The following is a 27,536-nucleotide window of genomic DNA, read 5'->3' as shown; positions in this document are numbered from 1 at the left end:
TGGATGGATGCTGAGGTCTCAGTTTTCCAATCTTCATACTGTGCATTTATCCTGTACTCTGAGCTCTTGGATTACCGGGATGTAAACAGGTTTTCAAACTCTGATATGATGCCCTTTGCCATCCTGATCTGTGCTGGCCTAGTAATAAAAATATGCTTCATGAAACGTCTCAGGTGGAGACATTTACAGATATTTTATGTTCAGACACAATTCGTGCCCCCTTTCTTCAAAAGATGTCATAAACTCATATTTTTATTTAAGTTCACTATAATAACACTGCCAAACACACACAATTACCCAGAAAAAAGAGGACAAAAAAAACTCAAGACCTCCGCACCTGAAGACACCTGTCTTCAGGTGCGGAGGTTTTACCTGGACGTGCCTTTACTGACACCTGCTGGCTGCTCACAAAGGAAGCAGGTGAGCTTTGTCAGCTCTTGTGTCTGTCGGTGTATTTCTGCCGCTGATGAATGTGCGGCCTTCCGGGGGGGCATCGGGACTGATTTAGCGCTCGCATCTGACATAAAACCCGCTCCGTGCGCATAAATAGGGCCGTGCGTAAAGACGGCAACACACCAGTTGGGTGTATGCAACAGTTGTCTGCTAATAATAACAGCCTGCTGCGCCTTTAAGAGGATGACTGAGAGGGAAACTTAATATCTCTCCATATCGAGCCCAAGTGTGTCTATCAATTATCATTAAGAATCGAGAGGAGGACAATTTCTGAATCTGTCCCTCCTTGTTCACCAAACTCTGTTCAGTTTTTCTGTTTTTGTTTTACTAAACGCAAATTGGATTAAATTACGCATTGCACCTTTAAGAAGCTGTCAGCGGGATTAGAGTTACGCACAGTGAGCCAAGTGTCCCTCCGGAGGGGTTTTACGCACCGTCGGCATCCACAAGAGGCTCAGCTTAAGCCGCACTTCTCCTTCTTCGCTGGTCCTGACACCAAAGGGGAGCCCTCCACGCCACGCGCGACATGGCCGAGATAGGGAAAGGGGTCACCGCCGGGAAACTGGCCATCAACGTCCAGAAGAGGCTCACCAGAGCGCAGGAGAAGGTAAGAGTGGTCAACTTTTCACTCAGCCGATCAGCAGGCTCAGGAGGCTCGCATGGCAGCGGGACACAGTGTCCTGCCGTGAAACTGGATCCCATAACTTTGTGCCTTCAAACGAGAGAGAGTTAACGGACTACAAAAAAGGTTTTCTCTAAGAAAACTTTCAGTTTCCATCAGCCTGTCCCCTTAAATCGACTGCAGCGTCGTAATATATTCACCAAACATCCAAACCGCATCCGAGTTGTAACTGTATTTCATAAAATATTAAGAGATTTAAACGTTCTTAATAGCATCTTAAATTTCACAGTATTAATAAATGAAAGGCTGGAGTTAAAAGTAGGGCCTGGGATGGCACCGCCCCCCCCCCTGAAATTTGATTTCTCCCCCTCAAACTTTTGTAGTCATGTCAGGGCAACTTAGCCACAAGTTACAGAAGGACAAAATGATCCAAATCCCCCTTTTTTGTTTTGGTGCATCATTTTAAATGCTCTTTTCCGGATTATAAATGCAAAACAATCAGTTTCTAGGCTTGAATGTGGCACAGTGACATTATTTTACCACTCTGTGGAACAAAATGTATATACAGGTGGAACCAGACTGCTCTTTGTTCTTTTGCTCCTCCTCCAGGTTGAATCTTTACCTTTGCCCTGTTTCCTGAATTACTAAAAAAATTTCAAGTTGTATTTTTTGGTTTCTCAACCCGATCAGTCAAAGCGCTTTAAATAGTTTTTACAGTATATGAGGTAAAATCTCCAGTAGCATGAAATACCTCTTAAAAGGCTTTTAACTCTTAATTAGGTGGAAACTATAAACTGTAGATAAAAGATGGATGTAACCACTTTGACATCACCCAATTGTTTGGAGCCTTTTGAAGCCTGAATGTTAGCATTTAAGCTGTTTCCATGGTGTTTTTAGGAGGCCAGAATTACCATATATGGATGAGAAGTTTGAATGCTGGGTTATTAGCAAACACTGGCAAGCTATGTAGAGTTTAAGGTGGTTTTAAGGGGTAAAAATTTCATATATCATGGATTTGTAGTGCTCTAATATCTTTAATTAATGTGAAAGTCCAGTGTATCCAATGAATGGGTTTAAAAAGGGGCCAAGATAATATACAAGGGTGCTCTTTGTAGTTAAAACCCATCACAGTAAATGCCAATCAGCTAATCATTTACTTACTATATTTATCACTCAACTGTTTGCTATTAATGGCAAACAGCAGAGTTATATTAAGAGTCTGTAACATATCAAATTGGATCCACTGGACTGTAGATTTTAAAAAGAGTTTAAAATAAACTCCAGAGGTGATTCTCATCAGGTGTTTGTGGTATTTAAATATAAATTACGAAACTGCAATATCTCAAAAGTACTTTCAATGGTTTAAACTATAGTTTAGATGGGCTTAAGGGGTAAGCTGTCAATAGTTTGGAAGCCACCAGTTACTTAATTAAAGACATTAGAGCATTTTGAGATTAAAAACAATATGGATCCAATAAAGTGCTTCATATTTAAGCATTTTAGATAAGTTTCAAAGGGGTTTAAGGTACAGAAGAAAGGTGAAGTATGAAGTATTTTAAATCAAGGAAAATATTCATACATGCCAGCTACCAGACTGTAATAAATCAGAGTGCTTTAAATATGCCTAAGGCACAGTTTAAAGTGTTTTATGGGGCAAAATCTGAGCCATTGGGATAAATTCCTAATTTTGGGGGAACTAATAGATTGTTTTATATAAGCATGTTTTTAGTGGGTTTTAAAAAAGTTAAAGGCCAATTTTACATTAGAAATGCCCCTTTGTGATTAAAATCCTTTAAAATTCCTTAAAAAAGATTGAGGGGTTTGTCACATATAAACCAGTTTATTATTCACTTGATCTATTTACCCCTCAGCTGGGAATTTATGGAATGTGACAGATGCCTAACATTTAATAATATTAAAATATATTAAATAATTTTAAATAAAGAAAGTTGTAAAGTGTTTCTAAAATATGTCAAATCTGTCTTTTAAGGAGGTTAACAGTATTTCAATGTGACAATTTTGTGTCACAGCGCTTGTAATTGATTTTTGGGGAGCAATCTAGGTGCCACCTTAAAAGGCTTTAAAGTCTTTCATTAAAAACAGAAAGAAAAGAGGTGAGAAAATAGTTGTAAAATTGACCAAATGAAACCTGATCAGCAGTCTGTGTTCAGCTCTGAGTTATTATTGTCTGCACTAATCACTCTTCTTACTTAAGCCTGCTGAGGTCTTAACCTCTAATCACCTCAGGGCCACACCAGGAGTGCTGTCAGTCAGTCAGTCAGTCAGTCGTAGAGATTTCACATATACTGTAAATCTCAGTTGCTGTGTCTTCAAGATTTCCTCCCCAAAATGACACAAGCGTGCAGCCACAGCCACTTTTAAATCTAGCCACCACAAACCTTTTGAAGCCATTTTAGTTTTTGAGTCCTAAAAGTTAAAATTTCCTCAAAATATAAACACAACAAATTGTTCTTGAAAATCAGGACCAGAAATTGGGTGAAGAAGTTGTTCAGCGTTGGTAGTAGTGAATTGTGTTGGCTTAGCATAAAGAATAAGGACACAGGCCAACAACAGTTTATTCAGTTGAGCAACACAGATCACAAATTTTTATTGTCAGGTTTGACTTTTCTTAATGTTCTGCTGAGTATTGTGTCACTGGTGAGAAAAATATAATCTATAGTCCTGGAAAAGCAACAGGAGCTCTCCAGAAAGACCGTAGCTTTCAGTTTTCTACATTTTTGTTTGCATATTTGTGACACTTTAATGTTTCAGATCATCCAAAACATTTTAATATCAGACAAATATAACCAGAGCAATTATAAAATGCAGTTTTTAAATATTGACTTCATTTATTAAGGGAAAAATGTTTTCCAAACCTACCTGCCCCAGTGTACAAAAGTAATTGCCCCCAATACCTGATAACTCTTCGCACCACACTTGGCAGCAAGAACGGCAATAAATTGTTTTCATCAGGTAAAGATTTTAAAAGCTGTGGAAGTATAGAAATAAAATCTTAAAATGTTGCATAAGTAAATATTGCACTGAGTGAAAGGGGGTAAATTGGCATACAAATAAAACTCAGATCTGGAAAGAGCCTAATCTGCATTTGTTTATGTCCTGTTATGTTCTCCTGTTGCAGTGGTGGATGTTTATATTAATCATGCTCAAAGTTTCAGATAATGAGATCAGTCTATGCATAAGTAGCTCTGAAAACCAAAAGCTCAGATGACAGACTACCCTAATTTCTACATTTCACACAGTTATTTTCTGCTTATGGATCCGTGTGATGTAACAGAGAGCACATAACATGGTCATCTAAACCACAGAAGCCCCACCCACCTGCTGTTTGAACCTTCTGTTTGTGAGGAGCAGTGTTGGTCAAGTTACTTTAAAAAAGTAATCAGATTACAGTAACGCGTTACAAGTAACGCATTACTGCCCATCTCTGGTGAGGAGTAACAAATCAGAAGAAAACATTCTTAAAGGGGGAGGAGCTCAAATGGCTTGCTTCAGACAGAGGATGCACTGAGGGAGTGTGGAATAAGATGAATAAGGATTATTTCGAACCGGGACTCATGCAAAGCCCAGGTATAAAGACAAAGAGCTGGAAATGATCAGAATGGGTCCAGATCTTTCTTCTTCTGCAGTGGTTTAATGACACGGACCTATAGCTTGCATGTTCTGCTCTGCTTTGGGATGCCACCCGAGATCTGTCTTGACTGCTCGGGAAATAAAGGAGCAGCTGAAAATTTGGATGAAATATGGCTATTTGAGGCTCAAGGAAATATGTTTAGCTTTGCTAGAGTGTGTGCACCTGAAGATCATGGGATCCAAAAAACAAATCAGTTTAACCTGAGGGGAACATCCATCCATTCGCTTATCCTTTTCAGGGTCGCGGGGGGCGCTGGAGCCTATCCCAGCTGTCATAGGGCGAGAGGCGGGGTACGCCCTGGACAGGTCGCCAGTCTGTTGCAGGGCTAACACACAGGGACAGACAACCATTCACACTCACTCGCACATTCACACCTAGTGACAATTTCGATTATCCAGTTAACCTATCCCCACAAGCTGCATGTCTTTGGACGGTGGGAGGAAGCCGGAGTACCCGGAGGGAACCCACGCAAACACGGGGAGAACATGCAAACTCCACACAGAAAGACCCCGGCCTGATGGTGGAATTGAACTCAGGACCTTCTTGCTGTGCGGCAACAGTGCTAACCACCGTGCTGCCCTGAGGGGAACATGAATGTGTAATTAAATCTGTTGTTATTTTGTATTGTAGACGCCAACATCAAGCAGCTGGAGTCAGTAGGAGTCCTCCACTGCGGAACACGAATAGAATAACAAAATAACTTCTTATGTTGGGAAAAAGTTTGTCTCATATAACAAGTTTAAAATGAAATTACATGTCATTATATTAAAAATGCAGCAAATATGTTTCTCATACTTTTTCATAGCAACACTGGCTATACGGATGCGAAATTTAAATGGTGCTGCCCTTCTGCTGTTTGAGCCACCAGAGCCTGATTGATCATTTCTCTTGAATGGACTTTAAATAGCAGCTGCTGCCACTGTTGCTCGCTGCTCAATGAAATGGCATCCATGTCCTATGTTCCCCGTGTCTGAATGGGAGAGCTTATTGTATTTATTATTGTGCTATCTACTGTACAATATAAAGCGCCTTGAGGCGACTTTTGTTGTGATTTGGCGCTATATAAATAAAATTGAATTGAATTGAATTGAATTATTTAGGTGGAGGGTACTCTTTAAAAAAAGAGAGAGAGATAAAGTCCAGCATGTTCAAGAGAGCTTTCACCTATCAGGCTTCACTTATGTTAACGTCATCAATCAGGCAAAGAGTTATCAATAAATGAAGCAAGCAGACAATGAATTACACCTCAAAGTCAAATTAATCAAATCAAGAGTATTTGTTAAATTATTTAAAATGGTTTAATAACTATTTTTTTATGACTTTATTTTCTAAAAAACTAAAATACCAGCACATATGAAAATCCAGTCAACTTTCTTAATAATATTTATGGTACACGGTTACCAAAAAGTCTTTGGCTGATTTCAGTGTCCAAGAAGAAAACCTAGTGGATTGCATTTTAAAACACAGGAAATACGTAGTTTGTTTTCTGGAAATTCATCTTGGCATTCACGCAGGCAGCAGAAGAAATCAGAAAGACGGCAGCTTTTTCTGTCCCTGAGCTTTCAGTCCTTGAGCTGTGGTGCTGTGAGTAAAGAGGAAGGTCAGAGTATCATCTTCCCGCTGAAGGCTGGCAGAGGGGGAGGAGGGGAGGAGGGAGGGGTTGGCTTCAGCTGTCTGTCTGCTGGCACGCTGCCCTCCACGCTCGCTTTACGTTGTTAAACTCCAGTGTCTGTCCTCCCATCCGCAGCAGAGAGATCAGACTGTTTTTAAACATGCGGACCAAATTCCTGCAGGTTGAAACTTTACCTGAAGCAAAGGAAGAGGAGACGCATGACTGATTCTTATACACTCAAAAAAATATGAATATCCAAAACAGTTACTTTAAGTAATTTGCTTGCATGTAAATTTTACATCTCATATTGTTACATATGTACAACTTAATGGAATTCGGTATATATTCAGTTTATAACAAGCATATTCTCTTTAATTATTAATTATTTAAAATAAATAAATAAAACCTTGACTTAATATATTTCAAATGCATTTTACTTAAATGTTTATGTTTAAAATTGTTGTTTTTTTTTTGATGTACTATAAAAATACATAAACCTCAAATGTATACACCGACAGAATACCACCTGTTGCATTAGCATTATGAGCATGCTAGATACGATTAAAGCTTACTACAATCGAGCCATTAACCATGTGGTGCTGATCACAGCTTGACTACAACCATTCACATCAAGCTGTGCTATAAGCAGGACTATAAATCGAACACTTCTCTGTTATTCTCTCTGTTCTTGCTCTGTTTTTGTTCTCCACCACTTCTGGTGGGAAATATCTGGTCTTAAGCCCCTAAAACCTTCTGGTTAGATCTGGTTAGATCACGGTTTCCAAAAACAACTCTGGGCAGATAAAAAATTAAGTTGTCCTTTCTGCTGCAGACAAAGCTATGGAAGATTAAAAGCTTAAAAAGCAAAACAAAAACACTTTTTGCCATTGATGAGGTAAGATTTTGCACTTTTATCTCAAACTTTTGAGGGACTAACTGAAAATTCTGAGAAAATACCCCAGCCCCCCCTAAACAGATTTGACTCTGTTGTATATGTATGTGCTTTATCACATCTGTCAGTAAGAATGGAAAAGTGCTATAAAGTATGAAGCCATGAAGAAAATCTCACCATATAGGTTAAGTCATCACTATCATAGCTCTATCATCAGGTGCTGGAGGATTTGAATATATTTGTGACCATATGTTTTGTTAAATTCAGCATGTTTTTAGCTTCTTCCTAGAATGATAGCTTCATTCTTTCAGCTACAACATTGTGTGTGTTAAACTGTGTTAAACCGTAAGACGACTGACTTTTGAAACAATAGAGTTGTTTCAAAGAATCTGTATTTCTTATAAGAAAAGAGACGGCCTTACTATCTGCACTCTGAGGTTCAAGGGATATTCTAGCAATGGTGAAGCTGTCCTCCAGAGGTGGCGGTTTTGTATGTGTTGATCTTTAATCTGGAACATAATCTGCTCCGCAGCATGAAATATCTGCAGCATAAGGATTGAACCACTTTTATAACCTTGAAAACTGTGGTTTAATCCTAAAGTTACCCTGTCGAAGCCCAAAACCATGTCCAGGTCTCTGACATGGTTTCTGGATTGCGGATTATTGTGTTGCCGCTGTTGTGTATACCTTGAGATTTTAAAACCTTTGTCAATATGTCATCATTTAATAAGCAGACAAACCTGCAGATATCAGATATTTAGATGTTTAACTTGCATTAAAATGTAGCAGAAGCTTAAATTTAAAGACACACACACTCTACTGCTGCACTTTGGGTTCGACTTGGGTACCGGCCGGGTGCACAGTAATAATTTGATTCGGACCAGCTGGCCCAACAATCTGGAGACTTTCCTGGGTGCCGCCATGGCTGTCATAGTGATATAATATCATCCAGTCAGCTGTGATGCATAGCATGCTGGGAAAATTCCCCACAGATGAATCTGTGTGAGCGTAGTGGCAGCGGAGGTGGTGCTCTTTAGAAAACAGCTGGAGACCTGTTGTGGCACTTGGAGTCAAAGAGGAAGCAACCTGTGACACCAACCAGTGCTCTGTTTTGTCGACGCCCCCACCTGAGCTCCCTTCACCTCACCGAATGAACACTTTATCCCAAATCTCTTCCTAAACTGCTCTACAGGGATAGTTATTCCCACCTTTAAGTAATTTTGTCAAACTGCCTGTGCTGAACTATAAAGTTCAGTGCTACTTTAGTTTAAAAAAAGGGCTAAATACTGATCATTAGTCCAGTTTTTTCCATAGTGTTACCATGCCAACTTCATTTAAGCCCAAGAAAAGATTTATTCATCACTTTTATTCATCACAGTTATTCTGGCATTTATTCAATTTAAAACATCAGCTACTCACTCTGTGATTTGAAAGTTTGTTGGTTTTCTGAACTTTGTCTGCTTATACGTGGTTGCTTTAAAGACCTCAGTCACCATTTTCTTGTGAATGCTTGAGGCTCAGGTTTCAAAAGCCTTATTGCAGGATCTGGGCTATGATTGAAAACGCTGTTTTCAGGTTTTGAGGCTCTGGGCTTGAAAAGAAAAGATTTGACTCTAAATTGCATTTGGAGTTAGGAAACCGACTGACAACCAAAAGGAAAAGATACATCGAAATACTGTGATTACACAATTGGCAAGAAGAATGAGGAAAAGCATTTTAATTTCCATGAAACTGCTTTAAAAATGCAATGTTAATAGAACTGTTACCTAATGATAACCTAATAATGTGGTTATTCATAATAATAATAACAAGAAGAAGAAGAAGAACTAGAATAATTGCTTCATGTGCACCTCCGTCAAGCACTCATATCCAGAACTTTAGGATCTAAAATATAATTTTTCATTCTTTTATACATTTGTGCTTCTTATCAGCAAATCAGGCCTTACCTTTTGGCCTTGGTCATGGTCGTCTTCATCTTTGGCTTTTGGTCATGAAATTCTAATCAGTTCGCCCTCCGGTCTAAAGAGTAAATTTAAAATGTTTACATCGGACTGAAGACAAACATACTCTGATTTTTATTTTCATATTTTTAAAATATGAAATTTAGAGTTGTTATAAGAAATAATGGAGAAATAATAAAACATTATTTTAAGAGTTTTTTCATATTTATTTATAGTTTCCTTCCTTCTATTGAATTTTAAACAATAACGAAAATGGTATCAACAATAAATAAATCACAGTAATTAAAAGATGATATTCAAAATATATTAAAAATTTAGAGACACTAAATGTTTTAAAATGTTTTTCTATTGCTAAAATGTTGCAAAAAAATAAAAATAAAATCAGAATGTGAGATTTTTAAATGAAGTATTTAAATGTAATTTATCTAGATAAAAAATGACTAAACAAAATTAGTTTATCTTACAAATTAATGCCTAATAATAAGTCCACTAATTTTAGCTCTCTAAAATTAGTAATTTGATTCCAAACTTGCCGAACCTCGAAGTTGCCCTGCTTGGCTTGAACACCTGTCCTCCCTCCCAGGACTCCCAGCATGCCTTGCTGCCATGGGTGGGGCTCAGGGAAGGGTGAATCTATATTTAGCTGCCCCTGGACCTCCTCCTCGTCACTCTTAATACCCCTCAAACTCCCTCTGTGTGTGCTCCGGGTGTATTTTGGGGGGTTTGAAACTCAACACCAATATGCAGTGGACAGTTATGACACACATTTGTACATCTGTCTTTGCGAGGACATAATGCTCCCGTGATTATGAGCTGAAACCTAAGACCAAGTCCTGAAACAGGTCTTTGGAGATTTGTCCCACTATAAGGACTGACCAAAGTGTCCTGATGTAGTTGGAGATTTGCCCAGGTCCTCGCAAAGATAGATAAACCAGCACAGTCACGAACCATTACAGAGCAAAACTCAGGTTTGAGACATGATTTTTTCTCTACTGACTTAAGGACACTGACCTGAATGGACCATGACTTTTAAGCTTTTCTTCAGCGTGCATGTTTTAAATGAAGAACTAGTTTTTCCTGATGTGTGATGATTATATTCTTGGAGAGTTATAAACAGACTAGTGGGGAAGTCCCCTCTGAGTGTTGATGCTGGTTTGTGTATCCATCACAGGATTAGGGCGGCAGGTGGCGGAGGTGGAGGTGGTGTGGATGCTCGTCCATGTGCTTGCAGTCAGTCATCTGATCAGATTAGCTGCTGACCTTCAACTAACAACAGAAGAATTAAACTGAAGCCGAAAGAACCTGAAAGATGTCACTTATACTTCTCATTACTAAGAAATTCAGCAAATAAATGATACATTTCTTGTTTAAATTAACTTTTAAACAAAATAAGAAACTATAAAATAAAAGCACTTGTAGAAACAAATTCAGAAAGTAAGGGAAACATTTAAAAACTATCTAGCAAATATAACTGACCAATAGCAAAAACTGTTTCGAAAAAGTCAAACAAAAAACCCCCCAAAACATACAAACCCCCCCCAAAAAACTAAATCAGTAAGGAAAAACACAAAAATCCAGAAATTCAATTATTATTAATATTAAAATTAATAAAAAATCATTAGAAAAGAAAATTGAAAAACGTTGTCATTTCAAAAAACTGTCGGGTCACAAGCCACAGAGGCTTTGACCTTTGACCTCACACATGCTGACTCTGCCCTAATTTTAAAAAATGCCATAGCTGAAGTGAATTCTCTTCTAAAGATGTCTCACACACAGCACTCAGATGTATTGTGATACAGCTGGTTCATGACTTATAGAAGGACTGGAACATGAATGTGTTCTCACTGTTTTGTTGCCATCAGTTTGCTTCTATCTGTGTTCAATTTCAGCTTTTTGTTTGTTTTGTTTTTGTCACTGCTTTGCATTTACATTTAGTTGTTTATTATTTTTTCATTGGTTTGTGTCATTTGCAGTTTATTTTTAGTCCATTTATTTCTCTGTCTGTGCTCAGCTTGAATGTCTCTTGGGCTATTATGTCTCTTTCCTGTGAGTTAGTTTCTGTTTGCTGTAGTTTTTGAATCTGTGTCTATTTTTTCATATTTTTAGTTGTTTTGAAATTTCATCTAAACAGGAACTATTTCGCTTAATTTTTCTTCATGTTTGTTTGTGGGTGTTTTTGCCTCTTTCTATTTATGGTAAATGTATAGTTTTGCATTCTTTGCATTTTTTTTGTATCGTACTGTGATGCATTTGCATCTCTTCCAGGTTGTTTTGTGCTCAATTTATATTTGTTTGTGTATTTGGGGTTTTTTTTTGGTGTGTAACTTCCAGAGGGTGCATTAGGGAATTCTGTACTACCCACTTCTTACCTGGGTACATTGCCATGGTAGCTAATGGTGTGCATATCTAATCTTCTTGGAGCGGGTTGTAATGAGCATGACATCACTGCGTACTGTGCAATCAAGTTCCAGGTGTAATATTTCCTGGAGAATATTTTGGACCTCTTTACAATTGACTGTGAGGGTCTAAAGTTTTTTTCAATAGTATTTAATGTCTTTGTATTTCCCTGATGAGCATCAGTAACAAAGGTAAAATCATCTATTTGTACTTGTGGACCTTCTGTCAAATTTGCACATTGAGCCTATGTTTGAAAACTGTTTTATTCTTTACCATTAAACACCACAAAGGCTGCAACTGAATGAATATATGGGTATATGGTATGTTGAACCTACTATTTAGTAAACGGCTTCCAACATGAAATTTAAAGTGATTCACTGGCACACAGGTCCCCTTAAGTCCTTGGGCTCCATGGGTTTGCTGTGTTAACCTGTTTTAGTCCTTTCTGGACTAAATACTCTAATCCTAATTCTGAGTTCAAGCTGAAATTTAAAAACAAGTTTTAACTCAGATGTCCTCTCTGAAGCTGACACGCACAGCTGGTGTTAACCACAGACGTCAACTGGCTTTGACAGTGGCCTGAAAATAGACCGCTACATACCTCCACTTATAGATCTAAAATAGTCACAGAAATAAAATGTGTGACTAGATCAATCACCGTGTCCTCTTGTGTTCTCTGCAGGTCTTGCAGAAGCTTGGCAAAGCAGATGAGACCCGAGATGTTGTCTTTGAGGAGATGGTGGCCAACTTCAACAAGCAGATGGTTTGGAGACATTTTTAACTTCCGGACCTCTGATGCTGCTGATGCCCATAAACTGCACTTGTTAATGTCGTAACATATTTTATCATAGTGCTTTATTTTAGTTTATCCTCTAATTAGTATTTATAAATAAATCTGCTTAGTAGTATTTTAATCAGATTAATAATAGTTGTTGCAACTCTTGTAATTTTCCAGTTAATATTAGTGCTAGGCAGCATAGAAGAAACATAACATATTAAACTAAAGTTCAACCAAAGGTCATACGTTTTTTAGCATCCCTAGCACCTCAACAGCGACTTCCTGTGTGATTTACCCTTCACAATAAAGTAACATTAAAGGAACACATTGTACTTTGTTTCAGTGGGGTTTTTTTGCTTGAATTTACTAATTGTAGTTTTCATTTTTATTTCCATTCAATTTTTGTTTTTTGTTTTAAACGTTGTTGTTGCTCACTGTGCTGCCTGTTTCAGGCAGAAGGCACCAAACTGCAGAAGGACCTGAAAGCGTACCTGGCAGCAGTGAAAAGTAAGTTGGTAAAAAGGCTACAAGCTGTGCTTTAACATTTATCATAGCGAAGCAGCTAGTTTGTTTGATGCCGAACTCTCCAGTCGGTTCATATCACTTTTTAAGGCAATTGTAACCAAAACATGCTGCACACAGACACATTTATTATGGTTTCTTGAAGCTTTCATATAGTCTGTCTTTACAAACATTTGTGAAAGAATGGGTCATTCTAAAGAGCTCGCTGCAACAGCATGTCATCGTTACAACAACTCAGTTTGTAGATACTCCACAATCAACTGTGATTGGGGTTACTGCAAACCGGAAGTGTGTAGGAACCACAGCAACTCAGCCACAAAGAGACAGTATTTAATTGACTAGTGGACTAGTTGTACACGTTTCTACTACAAAGAGATGTTAAGTGACCCAAAAATATGGATCAAAGTGATAATAAAGACACAAAAAAACAGACTCAACACGAGATTACCGCAGAGATAACCAAAACAACAAGAGACAAGCAATACTATGAGAAACAAAACAAAATGTAAAATTACAATCAAGAGTGTAAATTATTTTTCTCTGGTCATCTTGTGTGTAATTATGTGTGTTTTTTCTGTTTGTGTTTCAGCCATGCATGACGCGTCGCGGCGGTTGCAGGACTGTCTGGCGGACATGTACGAACCGGACTGGTTTGGCAAAGAGGAGATGGACGCGTTGGCTGAGGTGAGACAGGAAATAAAAACATCTCACCCGAACTGCTCTCTTCTCTGTAACAGCATCCGTTCATTAGCTAAATGATATAGCTGTTTGATTATAACAAAAATATCATAAAAACTTCAGTCTGTGGAGGACCATAACCACCAAAATAAAACAAATAAACAATAAAGATGCTATTCCACCAAATATGAAAAAGAAATCTATAAAACACTTGTGTTTACGTTTATCTATGTGTTCAATAATTTTTAAAAGGTGGCTGTGGTCCTCCATACATTACTGTATTTCTCTTGTGTGACTCTTTCTTCAATGGCTTTTTCTTCTTTTTTCTTTTCTTTTTTTTCCCGCTAACATACTTAATTTCTTTTTCTTAACTGCATGACTCTCTCCTTCCACCCTGAAGGAGTTGATAGAGAAGGAGATGGACATTAACCTGGAGGTAAACTATAGAAAACTTTGAGTGTGTCCCACAGATCTCATCAGGACAGATTGTTTTAAGAATCAAAACAGAGAGAAAATGTCTTTACTTCTACTAAAAAGCTCAGACTGGTGAGCATTCTTGAATTTTTAAACATATGACCGATGGAAAGTAAAAGCTTAAAACTCATTCTGGTGATCATTGTGGGACACACTGGTGAAGTAGGGGCTTTTAGTTTGGTTTTAGCGTAGGCTCTTTAACAGACTTTACTGTAGCCACATATCCAGAAACAACCCAGAATAGCTGTCTTAAAAGCATTTAGGATCACTTTATTCTGGTTGGTAGCGGATATTTAATAGTATGCAAATCATCAGAAAGACTGATGATTTGCATACAATGGCCAAACAATGGCCAATAACCATTTTAACAGGCAAAACAACAACAACAACTAAACACTGTGTAAAAACTGCAGATTTGTCTGTAAGCGGCACTCTAAACTATAGCTGTTCAATGAACAGGATTTGAAGCAAGTACAGGAAACATTCAGGAAAAGCTGGGAGTTGATATGGATTTCCAGTTCACTTTAGTTTTACAAGCCGAGGAAGCTGGGAGCTCATGTGTCCAGGTGAGCCTTTCAAAGTAAATGGGCAGTGACCTACATAAATGCAAATACAAGGCAGTTTACAGGTTGTTAACCTCTGGAAATCAGATCAATTTTACACTTCTTTACAGGTTAAAAAATGGTCTTTTCATGCAATAAATAGACACAGAGGACACCAAATTAAGTGCCAACCTTTGGAGCGGCAGTACTTCCGATAGCCTCTAGAGACTGGCTCCAAAGTGAGTCAGTCCCCAGAGACTCCCCCTTCACAGCAGAAATGAGCATGTTTGCAGCCCTCTACCAATGGCATTTTGGTCTTTGTCTTAATATTAATTTAAAAAAGGCCACAGTTACAGTTACAGTTACTATTATACCACTATAAAAGGAAAAAAGCAGGTCCCCAAAAATCATCTACAAATTAAAATGTCAGAAAAAATAGAAGAATAAGTGCTGTGGAGGATGTAAGAGTGAGTTAAAAAAAAAAAAAGAAGAAAACAGTAGATGTTTATGTAATTGTATTATGTGTTTCAGGATACAGACACACTGTGGTTGGATTACCACCAGAGCATCACGGACAAATCTCTGCAGAACATGGATATTTACCTGTCTCAGTTTCCTGACATCAAGGTGAGCATGTTTCTGAAAATTAACCACAGGACAAAAACAACTGCACATGTTGGTTTTTCTAAATAAAAGGTGTTTGTCATACTGTGTTTGAATAAAACGCAGTGTTTGAAAGATATTATCAAACACCCGCTGAACTTGCAAGGGGATAATAAAAATCAGTTTAGTGTGTAGACACTGAGATTTAATTTGAAACTTTAAAAAAACTGATAATTTGCTCCTATATTAAGACATGTCTTACACATGTAAACACTACTTGATGTTTGTTGACAATCTTGTGCTGATTCTTATACAGTATTTCCCAAAGTCTTGAGCCACCCCTCATTTCTTTACCTTTTACGCTCATTGAACCAGACTTTGTGGTAATTCCTTAAAGTGCTCTTGAGCAATATTTCTCCAGGTTTTCCGAAGATCTTTCAAAGTGTTTCTTAGGACATTGGCTGTTTTTTCAGTCATTTACATTCAAGTCATTGTACCTGATCACTTTCAGAGGAATGTTTTTTTTCCTGTTTCAAACATATAAAAGACTCCTAAGTCAAAGGACAATCCAGTGTTGTGTCTGCACATAACAGATAACTTAGCAAAGAACCAGATTTAAATGGAATCTTTAGGCACTTTGTTACTAGCAGCTTGATGCAAAAACACATAATTTGTTCCCATTTCTTCAGTTGAATCTATGAAAAATGTCAAACTGTGTTATAAATAGTATATTTGTATCAACAAGCTGATTCCCAAAGAACTATTAATTCAAGGCCTGGCATATCTCAGCATGGTGTGCAGTGTGTCCTTAAAAAATTTGAAGAAACTGGACAAGTCGAGGACAAAAGAACAAGTCTCAGATCTAAAAACTGTCTCTGTCCTGTCCGTAAGAAACAGTAAAAAAAAAATATCCAGCAAAGATCTGACTCAGGACATGTGAGATGCATCTAGACTTTAAGCTGATGATCTACTGTTCACTGAAGCCTCATCAGAAATGGTCTCAGTGGAAGCCTGGCTATCAAGAAGCCATTTTTAATGACGGGAAACAGGGAAAAAAGGCTGAGGTATGAAAATTACACAAGAACTGGACTGGACTGAAAATCAGTGGAAACAGATCTGATGGAGTGATTAATCCAAATCATTGTCAGGATGTCATGTTTGGAGAAGATCAGCAGAGAGGTACAACAGTGAGTGTCTACAGCCATCTGTAAAACACGGTGGAGGCTCTGTCATGGTTTGAGCTGCATTTCAGTCAGTGGTGTTGGACATCTTGTTAAAATTGGTGAGTTAAGAACTCAGAAATATACCATCAGATTTTAATCCACCATGCAAAACCATCTGGAAAGCATCTGATTGGCAACAGCTTCATTTTTCAGCATGATAGTGATCCCAAACACACTGCCAATACAGTAAAATCATACCTGGAAATAAAAACACACAGTGGAGCACTATCAGTCATGGATTGGCCTCGACAGAGCCCGGACCTCAACATTATTGAAGCAGTGTGGGATCATGTTGACAGAGAACAGACAAAATGTTGACTTATAAAACTGTACAAACTCTGTTTTTGCCCTATATGCTGTATTTACATGTATGTTTGCACATGTTTCAATAAATATGTCTCTATTTCCTCACAAAATATAAATAAAATAAGGGCTGAGTTGATACTTTTGCACAGTATTGTATGACATTAAACCCTTTAAACATATTTAAAGCTGTGTTCTCCTGCAGGCTCGTATAGCGAAGCGCGACAGGAAGTTGGTGGACTTTGACAGCGCCCGCCATCACTTCACCTCCTTGCAGAAAGGCAAAAAGAAGGATGAGGCCAAGATCGCCAAGGTAACCTTCACTGAGAGTGTGTGCACGTTTGTGTGTGTTTGAGCATGTTTAATGGAACAGTTCAGAGTCTTTGGCTGAAGGTGGACTGACTTTTTTATGTTATATGTAATGGCATCATCAATGTGTGTATATTTACTGAAGGCAAAAAAGAAATCTTGTATTTCAGCTGGTAAAACAAAACATAAAATTTCATTTGACCCCATCATATTTTACTGATGTGCTAATCAGCAAAAGCTCCTCATCATACTGCAGGAGTACAGCAGTCACAGAGGGTTAAAAAAAACCCCCTCTTTACACCACCTCGAGTCAAAGGATCAAAATGACTGTTTAATTAATTAGTGTTTGTTAACCTCGTTGAACCTCTCGCTAACTAAATCCTCATTAACATGTTTGCATTTGTCTTGAATTCTGGTTTGCTTTCTTCTCCTCCCTCTCTCTCTCTCCCTCTCTCTCTCTCTCTCTCTCTCTCTCTCTCTCTCTCTCTCTCTCTCTCTCTCTCTCTCTCTCATGGTGTGTGTGGTTAGCCAGCAGCCCTGTTGGAGATGGCGGCTCCCAGCTGGGCTCAGGGTTTGATATCAGCTCACCAGGTGGCTCAGACTAACCTCTCCTACAACCAGGTGAAACTCTGGTTCATCACTGACAACCCCCTCCTCACCTTGAAAACTGTAACCCAGGTCCTTTGACATGATCAGCATTGTGAAGCGTGGAGTTATTTCACAGCAACTTGTGACAGACAAGTCGTCAGCCAGTGAGTCAGCTGGGATTCTCCCAGCATCAGATCGATGCTGCCAGATCTGTTGGATACTGCCGGGGTAGAAGACAAGCAGAGGCCTCTGAGAAAAGTAAACAAAGTCGTAGAACTTGTTACTCTTGCTGCATTTCTCGTCTTCCCACTAGCACAGTATTGTAGATGGCGTAAAAGATGGAGACCTCGGGTCCTATCCACATAGGTCTTTAGAGAAATGCCACTTCTTTAAATGTTTTGGCCTTGCGTCCATTCGTAAATGGAAAAACCTCCAGGAAGAGGATTTTTTGGACAAGCAAGGATTTTGTCAAAAGTGTATGTGTTTATCTTCTTTTTATACATCAGTCTGTGTGTTGTGTTATAGTTTTTATGCTTCCGATTGGCCAGCATTTATATACAGCTCGAGTTAGATGGGCACACAGTGCATTGGCGTGCTCTTGTCAGTTCAAATAGCAATTCTTTAGCCAACAGGCATATCCTGGGTGTTTCTTCTTTCTGACTCTAATAGTGACCATAATTTACAAAATTAATTTTGTGTTTTATTCAGTATGACCTGAGACTAGCGACTGAGACCTCAGACCCACCAGGAAAGTGTTTACTGAGGTCATAAATCTGTTGAGAAGTAGAGGAGTGACCCCCCTGCTGCTTTCTAGAACAAAAACAGGTTTAAGACCGTTCCGTGGTGGTTTCACTTTTCAGACCTGGAAGCTACATTGATCTGCGGTTACTCATTAAAATGACACTGCTGATCATGTCTGCAGCCCTTAATTTTAATTTGATTCCCAGTCAGCAGTGTTTGCATTCTGCTTGTGTCATCTAAACCCTCGAAGTAGCTCCTGTATGAAACCCTGTATGTTTGCCTGCATGCTTGTGTGCTTATGGACAACTCTATTTATTTAGAGATGTGTTAAAGACATTAAAATTTGCCATTATTAACTCTGTGTGTGTGTGTGTGTGTGTGTATGTGTGTGTGTGTGTGTGTGTGTGTGTGTGTGTGTGTGTGTGTGTGTGTGTGTGTGTGTGTGTGTGTGTATATGTGTGTGTGTGTGTAGGCGGAGGAGGATTTGGGCCGAGCTCAGAAAATTTTTGAGGAACTGAATGTGGAGTTACAGGACGAGCTTCCTGCACTCTGGGACAGGTCAGAAACCGTCATCTTCTTCATCTAAATCTTTTCTGACACCTTAGATCAAATTTTTAAAAATGTGTGTGCGTGTGTTTTTGTGTGTGTAGGCGTGTTGGCGTCTATGTTAACACATTCCAGAGCCTGGCAGGTCATCAGGAGAAGTTCCACAAAGAAATGAGCAAAGTGAGTCAAACTAACCCATCAAATTGACGTGAACGCTGATCAGTTTGTAATCGACACGTCCTCTGTGCGTCTCCACAGCTCAGTCAAAACCTGAATGACATCATGACCAAACTGGAGGAGCAGAGGCAAATCAAGTAAGCTTATAATATATAGTTATAATAATAATAATAATAATAATAATAAAAAAAAAAAAAAAAATCAACCACATGCAAATTAAAGGAGAGTAATGTCCATCATGATGCCCCCTGCTGCAGAAAAGGTGCAACTGCAGCGTCAAAGACAGGAGACTGTGCAAAGAGGTAAAATCTGTTGCTCTTTAAGGCGTCACCTGGTGGGAAACAAGATGATGAGCATGAGTGTTTTTCATGCAACCACCTGCTTCATGTCTGAAGATTGAAGTGATGCATGTGCTTGATTTTGCTACAGACTGTATATAAAAGATGGGCACAAACTCCTCCTGCTTTTCTGGTTGATTATCATGGTCTCTGACTCAGAGGTGCTAAAATATAGAATAATAACATATATTATCTATATAGTACAAAAGCATTCATCTAAGCTGTGCGGGAGTTATCAGGTGCTTCCACCAGCCTAGATTGGAACCTGTATGAGGCCATCCCTCCATCTCTACATTGCAAGCACACATAAGAAATTCAGCCAAACTATTAGTAATAATGAAGAAGCTGTGACCTTTTAAAACACATTAAATACTTCCTATTTGTGTTGTTTTATACCTGATAACCAAAGTCTGTTGTCATGTGCATGCTTTTGAAATCATGTGATACAGCGGTTCGTTTAAAGTTCATTGCTGCCCTCTTGTGGACAGACCTGAGAACTGCGTGTATGTTTGAATAATTTTAATGCATTATTATTTGTGCATAGTAATTTCCTGCTCAGGTCCTCCCTCGTTTTTTCCTCTCCCCCTCACTTTCCTGTCTCTTTCTTTGTCTCTTTCTGTTTCTCTCTTCTCTCAGTGAGGGAGCCAACCATAGTGAGTCGGCCAGCTCAGCACCAAAGGTAAAATGAAAAAATAAACAACTAAATAATCCCCAAACACCCTAAACTGAATGTTAGAAGGTTTTATAAAATCTTAAAATGTCAAAAAATAAATCCTTCTTTGTTAAATGTAACAAATCATTAGAGGAAGTTTTGCTGTAAACGGCTCTTTAAAATCATCTTAAAATGTGATTCAAATGATCTTTGTCTCGATGAATGTTGTTTGAATGTATTTGCACTTTAATTAGTTTTTAGTTAGTATTTCATTTTTATGATGATGATTAACAAACACTAACAAACAAATTTGTGAGAAAATGAATTCCCTAACCTCTAAAGCAACATCGTATTGACACACACACACACACACACACACACGCATTACTTCTGTTTACTACCATGCCTGTGTCTCCCTCACTGCTTTTGCATGTGTGCGCTGCTGTGTGATTTTGATTTAACGCCTCCTGGATGTACAGAGGTCTGCTCCGCCTCCTGGCCCTCCTCCCAGTCGGCCTCCGCCCAGACTGACGCCATCTCCGAACCAGCAACAGCAAAATGTCAGCCCGTTTGAGGATGAGCCCTCAGTGCATGACACTAACACAGACTCCACGACCACAACGCTGCAGGTCAGGCTGACCGCAAAATGTCTATGTTCTGGGTACTTATAAAAAGATCTTGTATGACTTTGACAGACCTTGTTAGACTAGGTCGGGGAAGATGGGGGGATAAAGTAACTACTGAGTAAAACACACTGATATGTGTTTCCATTATAATCATGACAGGAAACTCAAGTTTTACAGTATCTGAGTGAGGGGAAAAAAAGGCCTGGGGTAAAGCCCTGAAGAAAGCTGTAATCCCAAACCTCATTCAAAATCACTGTTATTTTAGTCTTAATGTTAGTGTTATCTTTGGTAATAAAGTGTGTCCCTGCAGAAAGACAAATGCAGACTGAAAATGGCAATGTCAAAATGGCACCTTATTTACTAATCTAATAAAAAAAACAAAAAACAACACAGAGCGCTGCACAAAGAAGGAAGGAAAAGTTTAAATGTATAAACACATAGAAACAGTAGAAGAAAACAAGGCATATACAACAATGGCCTGATAAAGACTGAGGTAAAACCACCAGAATCTAACCTTCAAAATAGGAAGTAAAGTGAACTAGGGAATAAGGTTTAACTTTAGAGCGACCTGACAGACGGAAACATCAGAGGTACATGAAAAAGGAAAAAAGGTTCAGTCTTTAAAATTACGAATACTGATGAATTACAAAGTTTGAAATTACAAATGCATTCATATAAAGTACCCTTCATCACCCACCTGCAGTAACTTTAAGATCCTCTAGGGTGCAGCAGCAGCATAGACTTGAGGAGTCAATAGTTTAAAAGAACTTCAGCATCAGTTAAATGATAAGACGCTTGCAAATGTAAACAGTCTCCACTTTTAAACCTTCCTAACATGGATTTGGTGTGTGTATATATATGTGTGTGTGTGTGTGTGTGTGTGTGTGTGTGTGTGTGTGTGTGTGTGTGTGTGTGTGTGTGTGTGTGTGTGTGTGTGTGTGTGTGTGAAGCAGTGTGAGCCCTGGTCAGGGGTGAACCTGCTGGACTGGGATGTGGATGTATTTCAGGCCGTTACCTGTCCAGCTCCCCAGGTGGGTGTGCTTTGCTCAGGTAAAAGGACTGTGTTTAAGTTAAACCTGAGCTCAACCTGAGGCCCTTTGCCTCCACTTTCAACCTCAACACTATCTAAGGCAAAAGGCTCAAAATGATTATGTAAAAATAAATACATTAATTAATGGTGTAAAAAAGAAAAATGTAGGGTACCGTTCAGAAGTGCAGCTGTTGTAATTACCACTTACAGCTAAATCTGAAAAGCTTAGAAGTAAAAAAAATAAAATAAAATTCTGACTGCAAGTAACTGCAGTCTCTTGGTGTGTGTTTGGGCTTTATTTGGAAAGATGTAACCTCTTCACTGCATGTCTAAGTTCTTCCAGCTTCGCTTTGCATGCAGATCGACTGACTGCTGATGTTCATTGATTTTTGACAATAGAGGGATATCCTGGAAATGTCTTTGTTGTTCTGTAAACATTCTCATGCATTCAGCTGGTTCTCCTTTGTTGTCTTTGTTTTGGAGTTAGTATTTATTAGCTCTTTCCCATCAAACAAAAACAGGCTGAGAAGGCTTTGAGGATGACTTTGATTAAAAGTGGTTAAAAAGCGACGATTGAAAAAAAACAACAACCTTGAATGGCAATACCAGCCCCAAAATGGTGATTGGTGCTTATAGGGTTCTCTCAAGGTTCATAATGCAAGCAAATAATTGATTAGTGCATCAACAGTTTATGCAATGTGTTTGGTTTTTGAAGTTTGGCTTAGTTTATTCTTTTAAAAAGGCACTAAATCACATGAATTGTGCACTTACATGAATCGTTATGAAAAAGATTCTTTATACTCTTCTGTCTCACTGCTTGTCTCAATTCTTACTGCTCCATGCAAGGAGGCATCATGGGACTCATGGGTAAGCATGGGTTCTTTATGTTTTAATTAAGGGCTCTCTTAGAAAACCACAACTACACTTTTTTTCTTACATTTTTCTGTATTTGTGGACTGTGAAATAAGCTCTTCAATTCTTCCTTTCATGCTTTAAAACCTCCTTCCTTTTTAATACCCTGCACAACCCTGGGTCGTGACTCTTGTTACTCTCTTTAAACCCAAATGCTCCTCTGCCACCCTCATCCATCCACCTACCCAACCTTTATGCTTACAAACCTGTCACAATGCTCCACAACGCTTGACCTTTATAGCAAGAACAGACTGCCACGGAGGTTGAACAGCAGTATGACGATGACCAGTACCAAGAAGAAGCCCAAGGTGGATGGGATTACAGCCAAAGCAACACCCAAAGTTATAGTCAGCCTGGCTGGGATGAGGCAGAGACGGCGGTGGGTGAGGAGGGCTGGATTGACGACACAGACCATGTGGCTCAGCCTTACACCGAGCCCAACTGGGACAACGACGGTGCCAATGTGGAACAGGGGGGCTGGGGTGATGATCAATACACACAGGTAGAGTTGGATGGATTGGGGCAGGTGGGACCTCAGCTAGATGCTGAAAAGTCAAGAATCCCTCAAATCTGGGGAAAGCACCCTAAAAAGCCATCTTCCTGATCTTCTTTTTTTCCACTTTGATCTACTTTTTACTCTATCATACTTCTAACCTTTTATTATTAACCAAGTGGAGCATTTCAAAGACTTCCTGAATTATATATCTCAATTTTTCTGTGTATTGTTGGTCCAGAGTGCGGTGACCAATGGCTCAGATGGCGAACTCCCTCCAGGGTTCCTCTACAAGGTAAGTGAACCAAATTTTTATGCTTAATTACATGACGGTAACATCCTGCACCTTCTAAAAAGATTCAGTTTTACAGACTTCATATGCAAATCAGATGTAAATGGGAAACGTTTGTTTTGTTTTCTCCAGGTGAAAGCGGTACACGACTATGCTGCTACTGATGGTGATGAGCTGGAACTGAAGATGGGAGACGTTGTGTTGGTTTTGGCCTTTGACAACCCAGATGAACAGGTCAGTTTAAGTGGACTCATTCTGCTTATTTCAGCTTCTTGTTTTTATTCTTGCACTACACTAGAGTAGCTTTGCATGATCCACAGTTCAAAATAACTCTTTTTTTTATCCTATACCGGAACCCATCAGTTTCTCTCTGTCTGAAACAAGCTGATTTAGATCTTCCTCCATGTGTCATCTTTCTTTCGTTAGCAACCCCTCGTAAACAAAAGGTTTGAACAGCAGATGGTGTGCCTGAGATGACTATATAGCACACATGGGCAAAATACAGCTTCAGCTCATCCTGCTATTGAGCTCCTCATCTTGTGAAATTGACTCCAATGCCACCATGTTGAACTGCAGCTCATAGCGTCAATAAGCTCAGCTTAGCAACACATTATCAAACATTTTCTGGAAAAAAAAAAACATTCAAGTTTGATTTAAAGTGACTAGCCACGTCTACTCAAGCTTGATGATTTAAAAGCATCTCGCACATCTTTTACTCTATAACACTTTAGTGTTATAGAGTAACACTAAAGTGTATAACATGTTATACTAACATTAGTATAACATGGTCAACTTGATGACTGTAAGGTGTCCAGGTCCTGTGGGCGGCAACAGTTGCTTCTCTGTGATCATTGCTGATGTCTTTCTCTCTTTGGCATTGTGTTGACACACTCCTGAATGCTCATGAGTAAAGCAGCAAACTACCCAAACTTCTGCGTTCACAGAGATGTTCATACTTATTGGTTGAATTTTAGATGTACTTTTTTTTCTTAGATAAATAATAACAATTTTACAAGTCATTTATGTAGTTTACCTGAGGCTGTATTTACCAAATTTTAAACAATGCTAAAGACCAGGATGCTTTTTTACTAGTAGTACCTTCTTTTTACCATCACTATACATGACAGGAAAAGGTTATCTGACTCGTCTTTGAATTTATATTGAGGCATTTTCTTTTCTTTTCTTTTTTTTCAGCTAAATATTTTTTTGTTTTGTGTTCCCCTTTGTATAATCCCTTTCTTGAGTTTTTTTTATTTGTAGCATATTTTCCTGTGATTATTTTTGAGCTGAATGATGTAAGAAGAAAAAAATTGTTTCTATAAAACGTTTTTATGTTAAATCTTTGATTGTACTCTGTGTGTCTGTAGGATGATGGCTGGCTCATGGGCTTGAAGGAGTCTCAATGGTTTCAGAAGAAAGATATTTCAGCCAAAGGCGTTTTCCCTGAGAACTTCACACAGAGGGTTTGAGGTTTACGCCACATGCAAAATCTTCTATTCATACAATTTCCTCGGATATCTTATCTGAGACAGAAGTCATATCGTCTTTACGTATCTACCTACACACTAAAATGTATTAGCAAAACATGATTGGGTGCAAAAGTGTGTATTTAAAAAAATTAATATATGTTAAAAGATAAAGAATTAGGCTTTATCCTTTATTGTGACAGTTAAACGATGTGCTAGCATCTCAATCGAAATGTTGTCCTGAAATTTCTTTTTGTTTTGATTTTTAATTTATTGATTTCTTCTACACTCGGTGAATCCAAACAAAACACAAAGTGGTGTGTTACTCATATTTAAGTAAGTTAACATAAGTAATGGATGTACTGTACGGATGTCAAAATGTTTTCTTGTTTTTGGAAAAGTATGTTTTTAAAACATACTCCCTTGCATGAAGTGGTTTTTTTTTTTTTTTTTTTTTATTTTCATTTTGTTTGTAATACAGCAAACACTGTGACACCAGGCGGGGGCCCCCTCTGTGAAAACAAGGCTGTGATTATTCTAAAGTTACAGGAGTCCTCAAATAGAGCCCTGGAGAACACCACAAAGTTTATTTGCAGGGTTTCTGTCTTGCCTTGTCAAAATCTGTTTCAGTTTCTTGAGCTTGTAGGATTTTCAAAGGGAACAGTAGCTTTTAATTTATATTACTGGCCATTTTGAGGACATGAGATGACGTGAAGCTTACATTTTCTAATTCCCACATGGTTTTGTTTTGATTTTCTTTCTCTCTTCAATGATGAATGAAACGGTGAACCTTGCTATCAAACTCGGCTGTTTTTGTTTTTTTTCCCCTTAATGACACATATTTTTTTCATATAAATTTGATTCTGAATGTCTGTGCTATCTGGACTTCACTTTTTTGCTGCTTAAGCACGTTTTCTTTCATCTTTTTTTTTTGAATTATAAATAAGGATTTAATGTCACACTTTGTGTCCATGGAGTTCACAGAAAACTGAAAGTGAGAGATTTAAAGTTTGAAAACTCTGAGCCTTTCAGAAATCTGTGCAAAAGATATTTTTACACTGTGGAATAAATAAGGATCATTTAATAATGCAGCATTTGAAGGACGGAATCAGCATCATTAAAGGCCAATTAAACACTGTGTGTCCTGTTGTGTGATGCTTATTAGCACTTTATTTAAAACCGCTCTGATGCCACTCACTGGTTTGGAGCTTTGTGTTTTGTGTGTTGTTGTGGAAATTTTAAATAAACTGCAAAAACCCCAGTGTCATCATATTAACCTTTTGAAACCAAAAACACAGGCTGCTAACAAAAATAATAATTATTTATAAATAATAATTATTTTTATGCTTATGCACAATTTTCCAATAATACAGTTTTATGTGTACTTAAGTGTTTTCAAAAAGTTTTAGTCCTTCTTTTCCTAAAGGAATGATTTGAAATGTTCCTCCACCACTTTTCTCACTCACTAATAGCAAATTATTTTTAGTAACGTAGTGTATAATTATGGAAGTAATTATATTTACACTTCAGCCAGGAAGGAGTGCAGAAAGGTGTAGAAGTCTATAGAAAGCGCAGACAAGCATCTCAAATGATATGTTTTAATCAGACACATTTGCCTGGAAACAATATTTTTGTGTTTCTTTGTAAATACTATTCTGACCTCTTAAACTGAAGAGGTCACACCGCTAATAATGCAAACTTTAAGCTGTAATTAAAACAGGTGAGCTATAAAAAACAAAATTTCAACAAAGCATGCTTAAGAACTGTGCTGCCTAAATTTGTTCAATGCCCTACGAGAGGGAATAACACCTTGGACCATGTTTACTCAAATACCTCTTTCCCTTCCCTCTCTGAGAGGATCACCTTGATCCAACACAGCTGATTCAAATGGCAAATTACCTCCTCAACATGTCTTGAAGCAGTGAGGCCTGGTTAGGTGTGTTGACATGAGATCAAAACTGCACACGGGCCCTGGACACTGTCACCCCTGACCTGGAAACTCAGCGCAGTGCGGGTCATCACGCACTGCATGGACACTGTCACTGTAAAAAGCGTGTGCGGGTCCCTGGATGCTATATATATATATATATATATATATATATCCATAGGTCCCTCATCCTATCATCCTATTCATGTAACCCCTTCCACCAGGGTTACTTGCGTAGTAGCATTCCAACAACGCCCTGTTTTCGTCTCTTGCCCACCGATGCCTTCTTGTTCCAGTAGCCCACTTGTCATCAGGGTGCCCTGGTTCCTCAACACCTGACGCGGACCTTGTTGATCCGGGCGACGTCCGAGCCGGCATGCCTTCATATTTATCTGTCTCGCTCATGTCTGCGGTAGGCTCGCTTAGCATAGGGGGTCTAGCCTTAGGACCCTTACTGGATACAGACGCCCCAGGCAGGAATCGAACTTGCGATCTTCTGCTCCAAAGGCGTGTAGTTTAACCACTACGCTATCCAGCTGCTGCCGAGCTAAGATCCTGTGGACCGAGCTAAGATCCTGTGGGACTTCCAGATGCAGACGGACAAAATGGTGGTGGCTAACCAACCAGACATAGTGGTGGTAGACAAACAGAAGAAGACGGCTGTAGTGATCGATAGGTGACGGTGGTCCCCGTGGTAATCGGAGCACTAGGTGCGGTGACTCCCAAG

General features: G+C 38.7%; 1 protein-coding gene across 4 annotated transcripts; it reads left to right on the top strand.

Annotated features, from left to right (window-relative positions):
• Positions 1–682: 682 nt before the first annotated feature.
• On the top strand, positions 683–26,020 carry bin1b (bridging integrator 1b). 4 transcript variants are annotated; one of them, XM_039606360.1, is made up of 16 exons: positions 683–1,060; positions 12,272–12,352; positions 12,820–12,874; positions 13,479–13,573; positions 15,115–15,210; positions 16,918–17,025; positions 17,550–17,642; positions 18,823–18,908; positions 19,001–19,076; positions 19,155–19,210; positions 19,331–19,375; positions 20,048–20,090; positions 20,543–20,692; positions 23,366–23,419; positions 23,549–23,650; positions 24,784–26,020. In XM_039606360.1, the coding sequence occupies exons 1-16, from the start codon at positions 980–982 to the stop codon at positions 24,883–24,885; spliced, it is 1,323 nt and encodes a 440-aa protein (XP_039462294.1). In that variant the 5' UTR covers positions 683–979; the 3' UTR covers positions 24,886–26,020. The 4 variants fall into 4 exon arrangements, with proteins under 4 accessions (XP_039462294.1, XP_039462295.1, XP_039462296.1 ...); XM_039606361.1 differs by lacking the exon at positions 19,331–19,375; XM_039606362.1 differs by lacking the exon at positions 17,550–17,642 and having other exon boundaries at positions 685–1,060.
• The last annotated feature ends 1,516 nt before the right edge of the window (positions 26,021–27,536 follow it).

Source organism: Oreochromis aureus, linkage group 23, assembly GCF_013358895.1.
Source record: "Oreochromis aureus strain Israel breed Guangdong linkage group 23, ZZ_aureus, whole genome shotgun sequence".
In the NCBI taxonomy this organism is placed as follows: domain Eukaryota; kingdom Metazoa; phylum Chordata; class Actinopteri; order Cichliformes; family Cichlidae; genus Oreochromis; species Oreochromis aureus.
This window is presented reverse-complemented; position numbering and strand designations above follow the sequence as displayed.

Bases quoted from the DNA above. Each gene is read 5' to 3' on its own strand.
- bin1b (XM_039606360.1), top strand. From the start codon at position 980: ATGGCCGAGATAGGGAAAGGGGTCACCGCCGGGAAACTGGCCATCAAC. The intron at 17,643-18,822 runs GTGAAACTCTGG...GTGTGTGTGTAG, and splicing joins CTAACCTCTCCTACAACCAG to GCGGAGGAGGATTTGGGCCG. The intron at 23,420-23,548 runs GTAAGTGAACCA...TGTTTTCTCCAG, and splicing joins CTCCAGGGTTCCTCTACAAG to GTGAAAGCGGTACACGACTA.